This window comes from Styela clava, chromosome 1 (genome assembly GCF_964204865.1).
Source record: "Styela clava chromosome 1, kaStyClav1.hap1.2, whole genome shotgun sequence".
Classification (NCBI taxonomy): Eukaryota; Metazoa; Chordata; class Ascidiacea; order Stolidobranchia; family Styelidae; genus Styela; species Styela clava.
In genome coordinates this window covers 3,036,888-3,056,387 of record NC_135250.1, presented here as the reverse complement: position 1 = coordinate 3,056,387, position 19,500 = coordinate 3,036,888, and the positions used below count along the sequence as shown (strand labels likewise).

The 19,500-nt window shown below is 35.3% G+C and overlaps 2 protein-coding genes across 14 annotated transcripts in view; one reads left to right on the top strand and one right to left on the bottom strand.

The window, feature by feature from the left end:
• Positions 1-9,867: 9,867 nt before the first annotated feature.
• On the bottom strand, positions 9,868-18,183 carry LOC120325423 (uncharacterized). Its single transcript, XM_078114257.1, has 8 exons — positions 18,049-18,183; positions 17,159-17,302; positions 16,127-16,238; positions 14,819-14,951; positions 13,816-13,928; positions 12,228-12,416; positions 11,635-11,758; positions 9,868-10,801 (listed from the first exon to the last, which is right to left on the bottom strand). The coding sequence occupies exons 1-8, from the start codon at positions 18,181-18,183 to the stop codon at positions 9,868-9,870; spliced, it is 1,884 nt and encodes a 627-aa protein (XP_077970383.1).
• LOC120325434 (uncharacterized) overlaps positions 14,848-19,500 on the top strand; it is a 29,160-nt gene continuing 24,507 nt past the window's right edge. For 3 of the 13 annotated variants that reach the window (XM_078116454.1, XM_078116466.1, XM_078116460.1), the window contains exons 1-3: positions 14,848-14,989; positions 15,277-15,377; positions 18,112-18,221. In XM_078116454.1, the coding sequence (XP_077972580.1) occupies positions 18,123-18,221 (99 nt within the window). In that variant the 5' untranslated portion in view covers positions 14,848-14,989; positions 15,277-15,377; positions 18,112-18,122. The other 10 variants (XM_078116445.1, XM_078116452.1, XM_078116482.1 and 7 more) reach the window with 10 other exon arrangements.

The following is a 19,500-nucleotide window of genomic DNA, read 5'->3' as shown; positions in this document are numbered from 1 at the left end:
TACGCGAAGTGAATTCAATAACATACTTCGCTTTTTGATAATCAAAGTATGGGATTACGCTTCCTTGTTCTATTTTTAATTAATTCAAAGTACATCTGCACTGATTTCCAAGATTTGCGCAATGCCGTGTAAATTTATTAGATACTCAACATTGTTTATTTTCTTGAATTTCAAAATGCGACATGATTAAAAAAGTACCAACAAAACAGCGCATAACTCTCTCGCGCATAACCCCCTTTTTTCAAAGGGGCGTGACTGGCACAAAAGCTATTGTGAAATACTACCATAGATTCAAAAACGGTATGTAGAACTTATGTCTGAACATAAAATTATTTCCGTCTCGCGCTGGGGGTTACTTCTCGACCTGTTGAAAAACAATAATACCTATATTAAGTAGCCTACACGACGCTTCTTTGTTAAATATTTAAATTCGATATGATTGAGGACGAACAACATAACAAAATTTTATTTGACGACAAACAACAGGTGTCTCGGACAATTTCCTTAATCAAAGCCGACCCCTCAACGCGAAGTGTATTCAATAACATACTTCGCTTTATCATAATCGAAGATAAAATTACACTTCCTTGTTCTATTTTTGATGTATTGGAGGGCACCTGCGCTAATTTCAAAGATTTTCACAAAATCGTGTAAATTTATTAAGTACATAACACTTTTTACGTTTTTTGAATTGTGAATTTCGACATGATTAAAAAAGTAACAACAATAAAACGGCGCATAACTATGTCGCACACAACCCCCCTTTTTCAAAGGGGCGCGTCTGGCGCAAAACATATTGCGAAATAGAAAGAATAGATTGAAACATCGTGGAATGCAGAACTTATGTCGCAATCATGAAAATATTTTAAATTAATTAAACTTCTCTATTTTCAAAGGAAAAATTGCGTTGTATTGTGTTGTATTAGGCTCCCTTGCTTCTTAAAAATATTATTTACCTATATCCGACAACTTTTCTAATACTCCAGAAGTATGTGAATCAAAATTGCGGAGACCGGAACGTAGAATGTGTATGCTACTACGTAACGGTGTCCGCCATGTTGGTACACATACTTCTGAAGCGCCGTGCAATATTATGTATAACATATAAATTTATATATTTTTGAAAATAGTCGGAGAACAATTTTTTTATATATTTAAACAATTTCCTGATGAATCCTTATCCAATCTCCTTTTCTTGAAATTAACAATAAGCATCACCAATAAATCTGAAAGCCTGCCATTTTTTTAAAGTGGTGCAGGGGTGGGGATCGTACGATAAATTGAAAATCCTTCGCATAGCGACTAACAAAATCGCCAGTCAATCTCAAAACAACTATCGGGGTTTTATACAGATTTAATGGATTACCCAGCGGTAGCTTTCGACTTGTGTGTGTGCCCGAACATACGGTTTCTACATTTAGCCATAGATAACGTAGTAATAAATCGAGAAAAAAAGTTTGGGTTATATTATATATATATCTATAAAATTATAAAAAAAAATTACGAAATTTTGCGCTAACCTATAGACTAGAATAAATGCAATATTTATATGTCAGAAAAGTAGACTATCCTGGCGGTACAGAACGCTCTTAAAAATAGAAAGGAATATTATATTATATAACATTTTTTCTTTTCTTGAATTTCGAATTGCGACATGATTATAAAAGTACAATGCAAAAGCGCCTGTAGCTCTCTCTCGCATTACTTCCGTAATAAATAAATAATAATAATAATAACTGTCAATACCCCCAACATGCCGAAGTACAATTCTAGCACATTCCATGGCTGCCAAAACAACATTAGAGCATGGGTGATTCGTTAACACGAGCCGACAGTATGCGTAGATTGACTACAATAACAACGGCTCACAGGCGTCCCTACTCTAGAATGACTTCTCTATTCATAGCCGACCCCTAACCAAATCGAGAAAGTGTCCGGCTATTTTAAAACTGATTAGACTCGTACCATAAACCGTGCGAGAAAATAGCGATGCATTGTTAATATAAATATGCTATTGTATTAATAATGACATACGATATCTAAAACAGGAAATCTGTTATCTGGATATTCCCCATTTTGAAACAGTCACAATTGAATCTATATATGATTTTAAGAATTTCTTGGGTTTTTAAATGAATTCGAAAACCTTAATTTAATTGTATTAAATAATAATTTATTAAATGGTCTTCCTTTATATAATTATAACAACTGGTTGGTTAAATGAATTCAATAACATCACTTTACGTGTATTAAAATATCAATTTATAAAATTGGATTTCATTTTAATTATTATTTTCGAAGATTCAGTCAACAGCATCCAATGAAAAAAGTGGCTAACTTTCTGATTTTCTGCCTACACGGATGCACTAAAACATGAGTAACAATATATTTATTAGACACACAGACTTGAAATAAAAATAGAAAAATAAAATTTTGTTTGATAATAATAACAATATGACCCCTATCCCCAGACCGCGAAACCATTAGAAAAGGGAACAATAATCAATACAGTATAATATTCAGATCTTTAAATGCAGAACTTATGTGTTATTGTCTCGTGACACAATAGCTCTGCATATAGCGAAACATTGTAAATGTGTATGGCATTTCAACGTGCAATTGTATTGGTAATTGTGTAGGATTACAGAAGCAGGGGAGCAAACAAAAATGTAAGCAAGGTTAAAAAAACGAGAGAAAGTTAGGATGAAAAACTGAGAAACCATAAAATGCTATACACTGTTACAATATTGTTATATATTTCGTGTTAAATGTGAACATTGTTTGCGGAAATGAAATTCTCTCTCTCAATTCATCATAGAAGCAGAAGACAATACTGTCATGTCATGTAACATCTGTGTTCGAAGAACCGAAAGGGTTAAGCCTGTTATGTGTTCTCGTGGCGGCGTCACTGGCAGCGAGGTAATGCCTCCATTGATGTTGTTCCCATTCTCAGAGGCAGCCTTGCTTGCTGTTGCAGCCCGTTGCCGCATTTGCGTATATGCGGTCATTGCGGTGTGCAGAAGGAAAACACAGATACGATCACGGTAGGTGTTGTGTGAAATGTAATGCTAATTTTTCATGTGTGTATTGCTAATAAAATAATTTGAATACACTAGTGTGATTATCCTCTTTCTAGAAATTTGTGTACAATTTAGCAATTGATTCTTTACTTACTGAAAAAATAATCATTGAATTGAAGTTAACGAACAACGAAGGTAAAAGTTAGCCTGTTTGATAAACTTTGCAGTATTTCATGTCAGCAGTTCCAGAATTCAGTCAGATTCAGATATTTATTCTCACCATAGTCTATACTGTCATTCGAAAAGTATATAGGGCAATTGCGCAGAAAGAACAAGAGAACTATGCTCAAATCATGTAGCGTCACATAATGTTGATGACGTCATAGCAAAAAATAAAAGTAATAACTGGAGAAAAAATCCATCTTTAACTAGGGATGGGCCGGGATTCGGATTCGAGTCGAATCCAGGCTTTTTTTGGACTCGGATTCAATTTCGAGTCCACGTCGTTTTTACAGAGTCTATAATCAATTCTGTTTACTAATTTATGCCTATGTTTGTACTTTTACCCCTATAATCTCACTACATACCTTAACTAGTTGTAATTCAAGGATAGATATGCCAGTCTGGATTTCATGGCCTTTTTGAACGAGAAATCGGGCGTGCAATCAGAAATTCCCGCGTGCAAATAAGAATTCCTGGCGTGCAATTATAGCTCACGACGTGCAAAACAACTGCACTCGCGTGCAACTGACTTTGACATCAGATACCTCTCAATACATCCGCGTAAAATTACCGGTATCGGATAAAAATTACGTTGAATCAGAGAAAAAAAGGACGTTTGACCTTTGACCCCAAACATTATTTCTACAGTTTGTCGCTAATTTTGAGAGTGTTTGTGCGACTTTGGATACCGGTACTGTTCAGTACATCCGCGTAAAATTATTGGATAAAAAATACGTTGAACCAGAGCAAAATGGACATACTTTGTCATTAATTTTGGTAGTGTTTTTACGTAGAATTAATGGATAAAAATTACGTCAAATTAGAGCAAAATGGACGTTTGACCTTTGACCCCAAACATTATTCTCATACTTAGTCACTAATTTTGGGAGTGTTTGAGCAACTTTAGATACCGGTACTGTTCAGTACATTCGTGTAAAATTATTGTATGGAAAATACGCTGAATCAGAGCCGTACTTGGCCATTGGTGCGGAGGCGATCTTTTCGTCCATAACTATTCTCACGGGATTCCTATTTCCTATCATTCAACACGATTTGGACCTTTCCCCGAGCATCGACTTCCTTGTTTACTTCGTGACATTGGCCAATCAGCAAGATGCAAAAAAGGACGTAACAAAGAGAGGAATTTTTCGCGGGTCAAAGGTTGGGGAAAGGTCCATGGTCTTTTTGCTTCGCAATATTTCGATCAGACCAAATCTTGCAAGCTGGTATTTGTCGACAATTGTGGAGGTATAATATTTTGGCATCTTTATATTACTGGATTATTGATTTTAAAACCATTTAAACCGATTTACATTGGTGAGCAATTGCTAATTTTCGGCGTGCAAAATTGATTTCGCTCGCGTGCATTTTTGCGGAGCGCTAGCGCCCTCGGGCGTGCACCTGCCATGGAATCCAGTCTGGTAGATATGTAACAATATCACTCGTGTGTATTATAAACATTCCTGATAAAAACGACGACAGATATCCAGATAATATAACGCAAGTTAAAAACTATTGATAGCTTATAACAATGATGCGCCAGTCGCCTTCAAACTATCTTTTTTGGTATACATGTGGTGCACAATAAAATATATGGTAGCGCAATATTTTTGAGTTTTCGATTCGCGAAAATGAAACATGCGCAGAGATTCAGAACGTTTACATGAACTACTAAATTGCTAGCATTGTCTTGACGACGAGTGGCATCTCTCTACCATTTGCGCACGCGACATAGTAAATTTAAGGCTAGAAATATCTGGAATTATGGGAAAGCATTGTAGTCAAAAGCTTTTTATTTTTCATATTGACATGTAAGAATTTCTAAATAGCCGCCCAGAATTGACGCAAAGTGATAGGCTGGAAATTCAGTTCACAGCCAACGCGCACAATGACCCACGTTTACCTTTGTATTATGGCCGCCAAAAAGAAGAAAAATATATTTTTAAATTGATTCAACAGCTATCTGGAGAACCATTAATGAAAAAATATGAGCTACGACGTATGTTTGTGAGCGTGCGATGCTGTAGTATGGTCAAAAACGTGTTTTTTTACTTTTTACATTGTGACGTCACGGACTCTGAGGATTCGACTCGAGTCCTTGACCTATTACTCGGATTCGTCGGATCTCTGTAATGCCGGACTCGTCCCATCCCTATCTTCAACCATGAACTTGATGGTTTAGGTAGCCATAACCAGCGGTTACATGAACTGCCCTACAACCCCATGGTGGTGTATGCATCACTTAGGCTGTGAGATTTTATGTTTACCACTGAAAATAATAAGAATTTCATAATTCTGTGATCCTAGATATGACAGCAAGCCTGTTACTAACGCTTCGCATGATACTCCTACTACTGGGCCTTATCAGGGAGGTTAATTCAAAAGTTTTGCACTGGGTGAGCTGGTAACAATATGAAAATAAATATCATTTCACTGAAATGTAAAATAGTAACAAGACAGATCAGACTGTTTCATGAGCAAGCAAATTATTCTTCAGTTCTTAAAACCTTGTACCTGCGGTATGGCACACTTTATAGATTGTTTATGACATTGCTCGTTCCAGAGAACCACGTTTTACCGATGAACAGACACCCCGGGGACGTCTGAACATTGTTGTCCCTCAATATCGGTAAAAATACAGTAAAATGAAGTTGCGCAATAACTGAAAAAAGGCGCAGTCTAAAAACGTCATCATTGAATTCCTCTTGAAAAGATACTCCTATTTTATGAAGAAAAAGAATATTTACCGTGGCATTCTAGAGTTTTTAACAATTTTGTCATGTGACGGTCGCGATTAATTTAGATTATTATTGAGACTTGATAATTTGTTAATTCATGACTCAGGTCGGACCAAGGTCAACTTTCTGAGACATTTGAACTATGCATGTCCTAGGAAGTCTGACCCTAATCGGACGAAATGTTACAGAAATATATACTTGTGTTAGTGTGCAGCAGGACTAATCACTTAGGATAGTTATCTTTACTCTTGCTACAGTATTTTTGCGATATATGCATACGGATCCACAGGCGCAAAAGAATAGAAGACAGAGATATAATTAGTCTCGTAGAAACCCAATCGATGTCTTTTGAAATCCTATATAGTATTTTTTTTTACAGTTTACATTCTGACACATTGAAGCACAGCAATTTTTATTTATATAAAATTCAAATCAATATCGAAAAGACATTTATATCAGAATACAATCAGATATGATAGCATAGGTAGCCAAGATAAAACAGACCAAAGTCCTTCCATCTCTACTTTTTAAGTATTAAGATCAAGGCAATTTACTTTAGTTGAGTTAATTAAATTGCAAAACATCAACTCAAAGGACTATTCTACAAATTGATAGTGAGACAAACTCAGTTTAACTCATTAAGTTATCTGGAGTGACACAAATGCACTACTCTGGTATTTGTGTGTTATGAATCAAAGGTACAAACAACTTAATGAATTTATTAAATTGACTTTACAATTCCTTGTGATCTTTACTGTCTGAAGAAGTTAAGACTATGATTTTAAGGAAGCACACAAATATACCTATTTCATGAAATGAGATTATACAGTTTTTATTACAATATTTAAACTTATTCATATTGAACAGTGGTTCTCAAACGATTGGGCGTGGCCCACAAGGGATTGTAGGCAATATTTTTGAGTGGGCGTGAAGCTAATTAAAATAAAGATATTTGTTAGATTTGATATTGCCCACCTTATTTTATTTCATTATTTACGTTCCATCCAAGTATATTCAACGTGGTTTTTTGATAAAGTATACTTTTGCTTTTTGAGGTGGCGAGACTTGACAAATTCTAAAAATTGGGCGCGGCCTAAAAAGTTTTAGAACCACTAATATAGAACAAATATCACACGAATGAGTCAATCTGGATTATATATTTGGAAGGAATAATTTTTGAACTTGAGGCATAAATGTATATATACAAAATTAAACATGATTGTTTGTAACGAACGATCTTCGTAACTCAGTGTATCTTCATGCAGACTCAATTTAAAAGAGTTTCAAGTAAAATCATCTTTAGTTGAGTTCCGATGAAAAATGTGACCTTTTTCGATAGTGTTACGTGTTTGCGACAGTGCTGGGGTGCTGAGGTATTTGAATCAGGGGCCAAAAAATTTGCTTACCTATACTGGCGGGCCATGTAAGTGTGACATAAAAATTATCGTAGCTGTTAATCTTCAGAAATTAGAGTGCAAAAAATGCAGCAACAAATTTTTAGAAACTATCGGGAAACGATTGACAAAATTTAATGGCAAGATTGCTAAAGTAAGAAAAAAGGAGTGCGTTAAGAGTGCGTTATGTGGACGTTGACAAAACTTTGAGTTCACTTAATTGAACATAGAGGTTGTGCGTGACCTACATTACTAGCACATGAGGAGAAAAAAGGGTGTAAAAAGCATGCCTTAGAATAGAATATGCAAAAAAACGTGAAGTTTTATTAACGTTCCTATAACATGAAAATTGTGGCAATTTAAAATACATCTTACTGACAATGTTCATAATCTAGCAAGCCTATTGTACAGATTTCAATAATAACAACCATATGCAGTACATGTAGAATTAGTTAAAAGCAGAAACTTATTGCAACATCAGGTGGGCCGGATTGAATTATCCAGCGGACAGGATTTGACCTGCGGGCCTTAGTTTGCACATGTCAAGTTTAGAGTCATCTAGATTGAAATGAATCGAACTCAACTCATTTCCAGCAAGTCCAACTCATTGATTACCTGACTCGACCCTTGAGTTTTAAGAGCCAAACACGGACTAGTATTAGACTTTTCCATATCACCACAAATTTAGCCTGTATAGGCGAGAAAGATTTTACAAATACAAGTGGTCTCAAAAGCACATGGTAATGCATACTGGGGAAAAACCTCATTCTTGTGAAATATATGAAAAATATTTTGTCAGAAAAAGTGATTTAGCCTGCATGGCTTGAATTCTTGTAGGAACATATTGATAAAAAAAAAGGGTAGTAATGTAAAGTGAGCACTGTTTCTCTAAATGCATATAAATTCCTGAAACAATCAATCTATTTCCATAACAGTCATAGATTTCTTAACTACAGGAAAGGAAATGTTTGCTTCATGACAAAAGTGGGCAGTAATAGCTTATTGGATAAAGTGTTGGAATAAACTGTCGGCATTGTAATTTACACAACCTTGGTTTTAATCTCATGCTTACTACCCACACCCAAAGTTTTATGAATTAGATGGGTTATGCCGAGAGTGACTGCTTGCAGTGGTATAGCCAGGAATTTTTAAAGATGGGGTTTTAAATGTCTAATTGCCAGGTTAGAGCCTAACAGCTAGTGGACCCAGCTGAAAACAAAGATTTTCAAGAGTTGTTTCAAGCTACGAAAAATTGCTATGTATGATACAGAGAAACTTTTTTTGGGGCTCCCGAAGTATGCAAACCAAGATGGCGGACATCGGAATGTAATATGTGTACTAGGTTAGGGTTAGGCCATAATTTTAGGTATGAATACTACGGGAGGCTCTTGGCTAGTCTTCGAACTGATAATAGGACTAAAATAGGGAAAATTGGAAAAAAATTATCGCCTAACCCTAACCTGTTACCCATGTTACGTTCCGATGTCCGCCATCTTGGTTCGCATACTTCGGGAGCACCCTTTTTTTATATTTCAAGAAGGGGTCCGTCCCCAAACCCCTCCTCTACGCCCATTACTTTTTGTACAGGGATCAGATTGACAGATGTTTGAAAAAGCCTCACTTAATGAAAGGGGCAACCTATCAGCTTTCCACTTGTGTTAAATATTATTCATATTAAACTGAATATCAGGCTGAATTATTAGAACGAAGAAGGAGAGTTGACGTTTTTCGTCATATTTACAAACTTCAAATGGCATAAAGTACACATTAATGATTACAAAATTAATTTCTGTTTGAAAGCAGTATTTTTTCATGTCAATGCAGCGTCAGTTTTTCCCTGGTAATATCGGGCTGCACGAACAAAAAATTTGGAAACCACTGTCGTATTATATTTTAAGAATCCTCCTATACCTAAATAGTGGGAAGTATAAATTGATTAGTCCATTTATTACGGTGAAGTTTACCTGTCATTCTAACAACAAGATATCAGAAAAAGGATCTAAATGTACACTACACACTCAAAAATAATAGTTGTTACCAGACCTAACTTGTTCTGACCTGAGTAAACAAATAGTGGGGCAATAATAGCACAGTGCCACAATTTCATTTGAACGTGCTTCAATTAACTAAGACTTTTAACAGTACTTTTCGAACATGGTTCCACAAGTTGCCATTAGAATCTGAGAGTCTATTTTACTATATGTATATTTTTTAAGGGTGCTCCAGAAGTATGTGCACCAAGATGGCGAACACCAGAGCGTCATATGTGTGCCAGGTTGGGACATAATTTTATTACAATTTGCCTTGTTTTAGTTATATTACGAGTTCGGGGAAAAGCCAAGTGACTTTCATGGTATTTGTACCTAAAATTATGGCCTGACCGTAACCTTGTCACATACACCGTTCTGGTGTCTGCCATCTTTGTGCACATACTTCTGGAGTTCCGGTACCCTCTTAGTATATTTCAATGGGGCTGAAAACCACTAGATAAGATTAAGAAGAAGCATTGTGTTTTATTTTGGCATCACTGCCTGTGTCTTCTTTATAGCTTAATATGGCTGGAGTAGAAATTTTTTCTAGAATATCGTTCTCAGTTTGATATATATTTTCAGTTTTACGTTTTTGTTTTTCGAGAATTTCTAGCAAAGCTTCTTTTGTTGTGGCAACAGTTGTCATACCTGCGGCTCTGTTGCTAAGCGACCTTATTTTCATTTGTTCATAGACATGCTTCGCTGGATCAGATAATTGTCTCTGTGTGACTGGACCTTTTATACTGATATTTGAGTAACTTTTACTTGATCTTAACTCTGAAAATTTGATCTTTTTCTTGCCTTGCATGTTTTCTTCAATCTGATGATAGGGATGGTGGCGCTGTGGAGTTATTTTATTCAGCATATTCATTGTAGTGTATGTTGATGATTTCTGTTTGCTTCGAGTTAGCTTCCGTTCATCGATAGTTGATTTTTGAAGATATAAATTATGTGTCATTATCACACTCTCATCTGAAGATGATCTCTTTGCTTGTAGTCCGCTACACACTTCAAAAGTCAGGTAGCCCTTTGGTGTTTCAAATTCCATTGGAGTTTCATAAGGCCCTGAGACTGTGGAAACTTGTCTATTTATTTTTGTTGTTTCTGTATTTTTCCCCATCTTAATATTGGGGAAAGGGATGTGAGGGGCAGTTCCACGAGGCCATTGGTTAAATATTCTAACTGTTTCGAGTTGTTGGCTTTTGCTCGGGATTGATACCAGTAGTTCGTTTTGGAAGTTTTGTTGAGTTGGAAGGTTGGGTATTGAAGCAATATCCGCATTGCTTATATAAGGTGAACTTGATCTTTTCTTTCCATGCGTTTCCATTTGGAAAGTTGGGTTAGAATGACTCTGATCACTTCCTGCTTGTGATGAGTTGCTAAGGAGACATCCATGTCTAAATAAAAAAGCATTGAGATTAACATAGTGGTATAGGCAAGAAAATTTACATCTGGTTGTAATCTGTGAGCCATTCATTCTGAATCTGGATTGGCAACACTTTTGTCTCTAGCTTTGAAGAGGATTTTAACTTTTACTCCCAATTCTAAGACGACATAGATTTTGATAGATGAGTTTTTTGTGTATGCAATCTTTTTTAATTTTTCGATGATATTTGAGTTTCTGTTAAAAATTTTGTCCACCGCTGACACTAATGATGCTATTCATCTCATTATTTTAAGTTTTTAATAGAACTCAAAACTGTAAATCTGATTCAGAATTTCTTTTGATTAAAAAAAATAACAGCTCTGACTATATAAGAAATATATAGGCTACCAATTCCAGGCTTTTTGAAATTTCATATACAATTCTTTGGCAATGGCATGTCTTTCTTGGTTTCGGTCAAAATAAGATTTGAGCCTGAGTTGTTCAAAATTTTAGCTCTGTTTCTGTATTTGGTCATTTGTAAATATGACCCTGGTTCCAACTTCAATTGCAGCAAAAATCAGGGTGCTTCTGAAGTATGGGTACGAATATGAAAGTGACTAATTTTGTTCGCCTATTTTACATCAAGTTGTGTAAAGGGACTGAAGGCTATTGGCAGGGGGTATAATTGCTTGTCTAACACAGACAGTCTCCGAACTTGTAATAGAACTAAAATTAGGAAAATCTATATAAAATTATGGCCTATCCCTAACCCGGTACACATACTACGGGAGTACCAAAAATCAGAGTGACATTCTCCCACTGCACAGTCCTAGTGATATTTCATGGGTAATTAAGTTTTCTCACCTTTTCTTGTTTTTTCGTAGGAAAACTGTGGTCAGTATAATCAAGAATAGGGTAATTATCCCCACTAGAGGCAGTATAATATTCCAATATTGCTGTATTTTGGTTTTTGGTTCCGGATCTGGTGCTTTAAAAAAATGTATGCATTTACTACATTGTTAACAAAAGGTGCCACTGCGCTAACCATCACTGGTTTATCAAGTCTTCCGTGACAATGAAATCCTTTTTTTTTATATTTTTCTTTATAATGTGTATTTTCAGCATGTGTATAAATAAACTACTGACTGATTTGGTAAAGCAATGCTCAAATACATATTTATATGGCACTGGATGAGTGAATGGCGCAGCGGTGTGTGAATTGATTGATTGGTTGGATTCCTCGCCGCCGTTGGGTGGTTCACATAAACGCTGGTCGGTTATAGCTTCCTCCACCATCAAGTACATGTTTCCGGAAACAAATAACTAATCACCCGACATGGAATGGTAAATATCATAAATATCCTATCCTTGATTATAATTTTTCATTCTATAGACGATGGACATTAATGAGAAATGCAGAAAGTTTATAGAATTAAATATGAATAAACTTCCATTACTTGTCTCCCCATACATCCCCGTAGGGCCTTGGGCCAGTGCTGGTAAATTCCCACAAATGTAATCGGCCTTTGCGTCTTTTCTTTCCCAAGTTGCGATGAAATTGAACCCATCAAATTTCATTATTGCATGATATCTTTGATCTTGTTTTGCATCCACAGGAGTTTCTGGTATAATTTTGAATGGAAGATCTAAATAGAGAAAATTATTGAATTTATTTCATTAGAATGTGCCAACTTATTTTTGTTGACATTGCACAAGGCAGGTTTATCAGTTGTAGTCTTGTTTTTATTACAATATTTCTCATATCAAGTTCGTGCTCTCAGAAAACAAATAACTAATTAATACCATACCTGACACGAAATGGTAACCGGACAAAAGGCCGTCGTTCGCCATATGATTAAATCGTGTTATTTACTTTCCTTTCCCCCAGATAAATATGTAAATCATATCCTACATTTTCAATTTGCAAGCAAAATGCATATTAGAACAGTAAAAAAAATCAGGTTCAGTAAACACACTCTAATAATGGTACTCCTATAGTATGTGTACCAGGTCAGGGTTATACTATACCTTGCCTATAGGTTTCAGTTCCTTTACACAACTTGATGTAAAGTAGGACGAACAAAATTAGTTATCTTCATATTGGTATACACACTTTAGGAGCCCTAATAATATCTAAGTCTTACAAAAGTTTCCCTGAATTCTTAGAACTTCGCCTACTCATTTCTGAGTCAGATTTTCATTTCCTTTACGATCTATCATTTCTTTGAATTTGTATTTATGCGAAGCCTTACTTCACCTTATGATTATTGTGCTTTCCACAGTTCAACATATAAATTGACGCAATTTTGATGACTTTAGTATTTACAATATCATTCAGTTCAAAGAATTATCTACTCAGTTTGACTATAAATATATTACGATGCTTTTCCACTTATTATAAACCAATCATCAATTGCAATGAATGGAAATAAAAAAACGATACCATTCTTAAAATTTTGAAACCTACAGTTTAACGTATAAATTGACATCATTTTGATGACTTTTGTATTTGCAATATCATTCAGTCACAGTTTGGCTAGAAGACACTTTTCCACAAGTCATCAATTGCAATGAATAGAAATTAAAAAGCGATATCCGTTCTTGAAATTTTGAATTTCGTAACTGCTTGTAACTACGGTAATCGCCCGTGGCTCTCAACTGGGGATTGACCCGACTTTTAAGACTTGTTACTTTACTTGACTCTGGTTTGGGGACCGAAGTTAGACAACTCAGTGAATGGGTTACTTACACTGCAGATGACAATTAGTATTATATTTCAAAAGTTATGTATTAGATTCATGTAATGTGTGCCATGTTAATGCAGCTTACATAGTAACATACGCACGTTCTCTGATCTGCTGGAACCCATTGTTAGAGAGTTTGGTACAAGAGAAAACCTGTTCTTAAATTGATTCACACCTCTGCTCGTGCTCAACTACCCACTAGTGGCTCTCAAATTGACTCGACTCGCAGCAATGATTTTACGTGACTCAAGTTTCTACCCAACTTTGGTATATTACGAATCCCTATTGTTATTTATCATACCCTTAACATCCGCTAATGTTTCTTTGTAAATGCCATGATTCCAAGTTAAAATATTGTTTCTCCATGTAAGTCCAATCCATACAGTACAAGGCAAATGTTTACTTGAGCTCTCCCTGTAAAATATTTTAACAAAAATATCCTTTCACTTTCAGTGTACCTTGCAGACCAGGAGTGGGCAAGCTTTTTGAACTAGGGGCCAAAAATTTTGCTCAACGAGACTCGCCATGTAAGTGTGACGTAAAAAGTCACAGTTAGGTTTGAATCCCATGCAAGGATGGTTATGTGCGAGTGGATGGCTCGACTCCTCGCCACCATAGGGGGAACCACTGGTCGGTTGCAGCTTCCCCCCCATCAAGTCCATGCTTTCGAAAACAATTAACTAACTAATCCATGTGGCACAGAATGGTAACCGGGCGAGAGCCCATGGTTCGCCATATGGTTAAGTTGTCTTATCGGCTTTCATCTCCCCCGTGAAAAAATATGTAAATCTTATTCTAATAAGTATATTCATAAGGACAAACCTTTATGACCAGTTATCAGTCCAAGTTAGAAATGTGAATATATTTAACCAAAGCATGATGGATTCAAAAACTTGTACTCGCGAAGTATGCGTGTGCCAGGTTATGGTTAAGCCATAATTTTATTCCAATTTTCCTTTGTGTTTAGTTCTATTACGAGCTTGGGGACTGTCGGTGTTAGCCCCTGTCCAAAGGCTTCAGTCATTTTACACAAATTGATGTAAAATACGCGAACAAAATTAGTTACCTCCATATTGGTACAGGTCTATTATTATATTATTTTTTTTAACTGACTATTGATCTTTACCATTTGCAGCCATATCTTGTTTTATCTGAAGAAGTTAGACTATGATGTAATGAAAGCTCATAAATAAACTTACTATTTTGTGGAAGGAGCTTATATTATTCATATTTATCCATATTGGTACTTATACTTTAGGAGCGCCTAAAAACTTGTTATGTTGAAAACATTAAATAATTCTTACCATTTTTCTCTCAGATATTCCACAGTGGCTTCTACGTCCTTCAAGGTTTTTGGTGACAACAGACTGAGTTTATGAGATTTCATGCAATGGGTTTTCGTGTCCCAGAAAATTTTCGAAGTCTGACCAGCGTATGCTTTAATAGGAAGAAACAAAAGTTAAAGTAACGTAGAGGTTGGTAAGATTGAAAGTAAAGTTGATATATGCAGGGATGACCAAAACTGAATAATAAACAATTCTGGTTCTCAAACCTTTCAAGTTTCAATTTGTCAAGTTTCGTGGCCCACCTCAAAAATAACTAGTTAACAATAAGCTGCAAATCAGATAGTAATCAGAATGTTTTATTCAAAAAAACATTGAAAATATGTGAATGGAACATAAATATCTCAAATAAAGAACTGTAAATATTCAGAATAAAGCAGGCAAGATCAAATCTAACAAATATTTTTATTTTTCATTAGATTCACGCCCTCTCAAAATTATCTATGCCCACCTTATTGGGCTGTTTGAAAACCACTGGTTCAAGTCATTTCAGTGAGGTAACCTGAGTATCAGATAAATGGTGAGTCAGGATGAGTCAATGGCTTGAAAATAGCACACAGGGTCTAATATGATGAAGAACCTGTCTTATTGATTTTTTCAAATTAGGCATGTCCTACCTTTTAAGTGCCGCAGGCCACTTTCACACGAGGAAACTTATTGCGGGCTCAAACTTAATGAATATATATATATCAGTACAGATTTACGTTAGAATATGGGCGTCATTAAATTAAACGCTTGGATTGCACAAAGTGAATATCTGAACACAATATACACACATTTTTATGCAGTGACTAAATTTCAGAAGTTTTATTTATTTGTAAAAATAACATACACACAATAACAAAATACAAACGGAAAAACAAAGTATACCGTAATATACTCAATTTTTATGTGAGGTGTCAACTGTGGTCTGAATTTGTGGGAAACATCGGGTTAAGTTTGGTTATTCGAAAAACACTGCGCGAGCCACAGGTTGGGCGACCCTACTTTAAATAGAAAATATCAGTAATATAGTATCCAAACTATCGCCAGAACATACGGTTTGTGTTGCGACTTATCATTTAAAACTTATTTTGATGATTGAACTAATTGTGATATGCAATTCAGGTTTATCAGTTATAGTAACTGAAGACTTGTGTTTATTTCAACACTGGCATCACTGGTTTGCTATGTAACTGAACATCTTTTCAGCTCTCCTCATCCTCTTAACAAATAAGAATCAGATTTTAATAAATACTTTCAATATATCAAATTCAATATTTCAAATACCTGCATTTGTTGTACATATATAAGACAAGTTTTTCTTGCAATTTGTAAGGTGAGGGGCAAATTTGAATGATGTTTTGTACAGGGCATTGCATTTCTTATTTGGTGCTGTAAGCTGAAAAAAATAATGATTTTAGGATTCTCTCATAAAGGCGATTATTGTATTTCCCGGTGAATAAGTTTACTCGGTGAATAAGATGAAATCTATTTTTAATAAACGAGAGTTTTTCCATATAGTCCTCCAATAAGACAGGGCTAAAAAATTGCTTCTCTGTTGGTCAGTTAAGCACTAATATGTATCAATTATTTTATATAGTTAGAACCAGGTCAAATTTGTTTCAGGTGGAATAATACTCACATCATTAATTCTTAACAATAAAACGATAATTCCAAGCCCCAGAAAAAATAAAGTAAGCATACCTGCCCAATATGACGGACCCCCCTAAATCAGAGCAAAAATTTGGGGTCCAGAAAATCGACTTAATCGCCGAGAAATACAGTATATTTTATTTTCTGTGTATTTTTATTATAATCTACCTAAAGTAATGTCAGCTGTATGGGTGAGCATTCTAGAATATCTGATGATTTCAGAATCGAATATTTTTTCGAATCGAATCTCGAATACTTGGGAGTCGATGAGAGATATGTAATTGTATGCAATTTTTTTTATTGTAATTAGTCCTGTCAACAAATTAATTACTGGACACATGGACTACATCACTAAGACAGATTGCTGAGCGTCCACATACAATACAAAACGCTTATTTATCAATAACTCACTACAGAACATAATCATATGTCAGAATTGCATTGAAAAATTTGTGTAAAGGGACTGAAACCTATGGGCAAGGAGTATATTCACTTGGCTAACACGCACAGTCCTTGAACTCTCAATAGAACTAAAACACGGAAAATCGGATACTTGGAGAGAATCGAACTAGGTACTAGGAAGCACAGGCAGGTGTTAAAAGAGTCTTCATAGAAGTCACAAATTATGAAAATTCATTATGAAAAATCCTGGTTTAAATTATTTACCTTATTAGAAATATCTTGTCCCACGCCTGTTTTAAAGTATGTCCAATATAACCTTTCACCTTCCAACTTTGATCTTCTGAGATATTTATCTTGAGGGATGGCTGCTATGTTTCCACCAAGCGAAGTACAAAATCTCATAGCTTCCTGTAGAAAAATTTTTTCAAATTTATTTAAGGTTGAATTTGTTCGATACACTGTTAGGGGAATTTGAGTCTTCGACTCATCACAAGATGGCTCTTTATGTGTGACTATCTAAATAAACCTTAAGCTTTTAATGTGTTATTGTGTCTGCACCTATTAGAGACCTATGATAAATGAAGGTGCGACCCACAGGTGCATCGAATTATTTGTATCTGACCCTAGTCTATTAAAAATTGCACACCCATAGGGGATTGGGCTACCATGGTGTGCGATCTTAGTGATTATAGTTGGGTCAGAAACTGAATTCTATAAGAATGTCTTCATGAGATTAAACTAGTCGGACCATTTTGGTTTTTCGCATTAATCAAGTGAGATCAGATCCCAAAGTAGAACCGATGATTGTTTGTAACTTTTTAATATTACTTTAACAACTTTTATGCATACTTGATTTATGGACGCTCCAGAAGTATGTGTACCAATATGGAGGTAACTAATTTTGTTCGCCCACTTTGCATCAAGTTGTGTAAAGGGACGGAAACGTATGGGCGGGGGGTCAATTCACTTGGCTAACACAGAAAGTCCCCCGAACTTGACTAGAACTAAAACAAGGAAAACCGTAATAATAATATGACCTAACCCTAACCTGGTACTTATACTTCAGGAGTACCCATATATAATTATTTTGTATAAAATTCAAAATTTGAACTAAACATAGACTATTTGTTCAGACTTGTATCAAGTTTTCTTACCTCATAACTTGCCTTTTCCTTTGCTAAATGATAGCATGTTCCTTCTCTTCCTTTCACCAGAAGACTCGTGGCTGATGTTGACGTATGACAAATTCTTATGTCTGTATCATTCTGTGCGTTCGCCACAAGAATCATCGTTGACCACATTATCATTGTATGAGTCAAGACTTGAGGTATGATTTTATTTTTCATGTTTTATGTTTCTTTAAGGTAAAAATTTGAATTGAACTAGAAGGGGTGGATTGAACAATAACCGAAGAGCTAAAAATAAAGTTTTTTAACCACTTATGATAGAATAGTTTAGGCTGGGCCAAGGTGCAACCTACATCTGATTGATTGCTTTGTGCTAGGTAAATATGCAGAGCTGACTTTGACTTTGCGCCCTACCAAAATATTGCTTATATATGGTCCCATACATAGCGAGTTTGTTGACGTGAATTTTAACGAAAAACTCGATAGTATAATATATTATCAGAATGTAGACGAATTACACATTTAAATGTGATAGTTCCTCCTTGCATGTTTATTGCTGAAACTTGATATTTAGCTGATTCATTATTAGACAGGATATGGAGATTTTACTGCATAAATGGTCTGGTACTGCACAAGCGCACCTTAAAATGAACCATGGTGCAGAGTCATGGGTCATCAAAGTTTCGAGTCTAGTAAATTTCACTGGCGAGTTGATAAATCCAAGTCATTCCAATAAAACGTCTCAAATTGTATAATTACTTCATCCTATCAGCTTTTTCTCTTCATACTAAACATTCTATTCTATTATCTGAAAAGTCATAAATGACAATTTTTTCTTCATTTTTGCTCGTCTGTTCTAGGCTTTGCTGTGGTTCTACAGTATCTGCTTTGAATATAGCACAATTTTGTTCAACTCCATATCTTTTGATGTCTTACAGTCTTGTAACTAACTTTGCTCTTTTATAATCATGAACTATTTCAACAAGTACTAATTCACTGTTGAAGATTTCATCACAGTTCTGTTCTATATATGGTTCTTCCCAGAGATCATGGGTATTATGAAATAGGGATTTTTTCCTTTTATTGTGTCATCTCTGTATATGGATGTGTGAGTCTAAATCTTGCCAAGCATAGCTTGTATATAAATCGATACTTTTGTCTCTCTGAGACATTTCTGTTTCAACCTAACTGGCTATGACTCTTCTAAGGAGTATGACTTGTGTATTGTGTGCTTCAGGTGACTTTTCCTATTTCTTATTCCTATGTTCGTCATGGGTTCTGGTACTTTTCATAAACAAAAATAAATTCTGAGCGTAATAGCTATTTTAGAACTTAATGGAATGGCATATACCTGTAATTCATTTTGATCCGGTACATTTGAGTAATTCCAATCCATTTCCATTGCAAAGCGTTTATTAGGATTTTAAGATTGGCATGATTTTTAAATTAGTGGGTCTGGCCATGCTGGGATGTATGTAG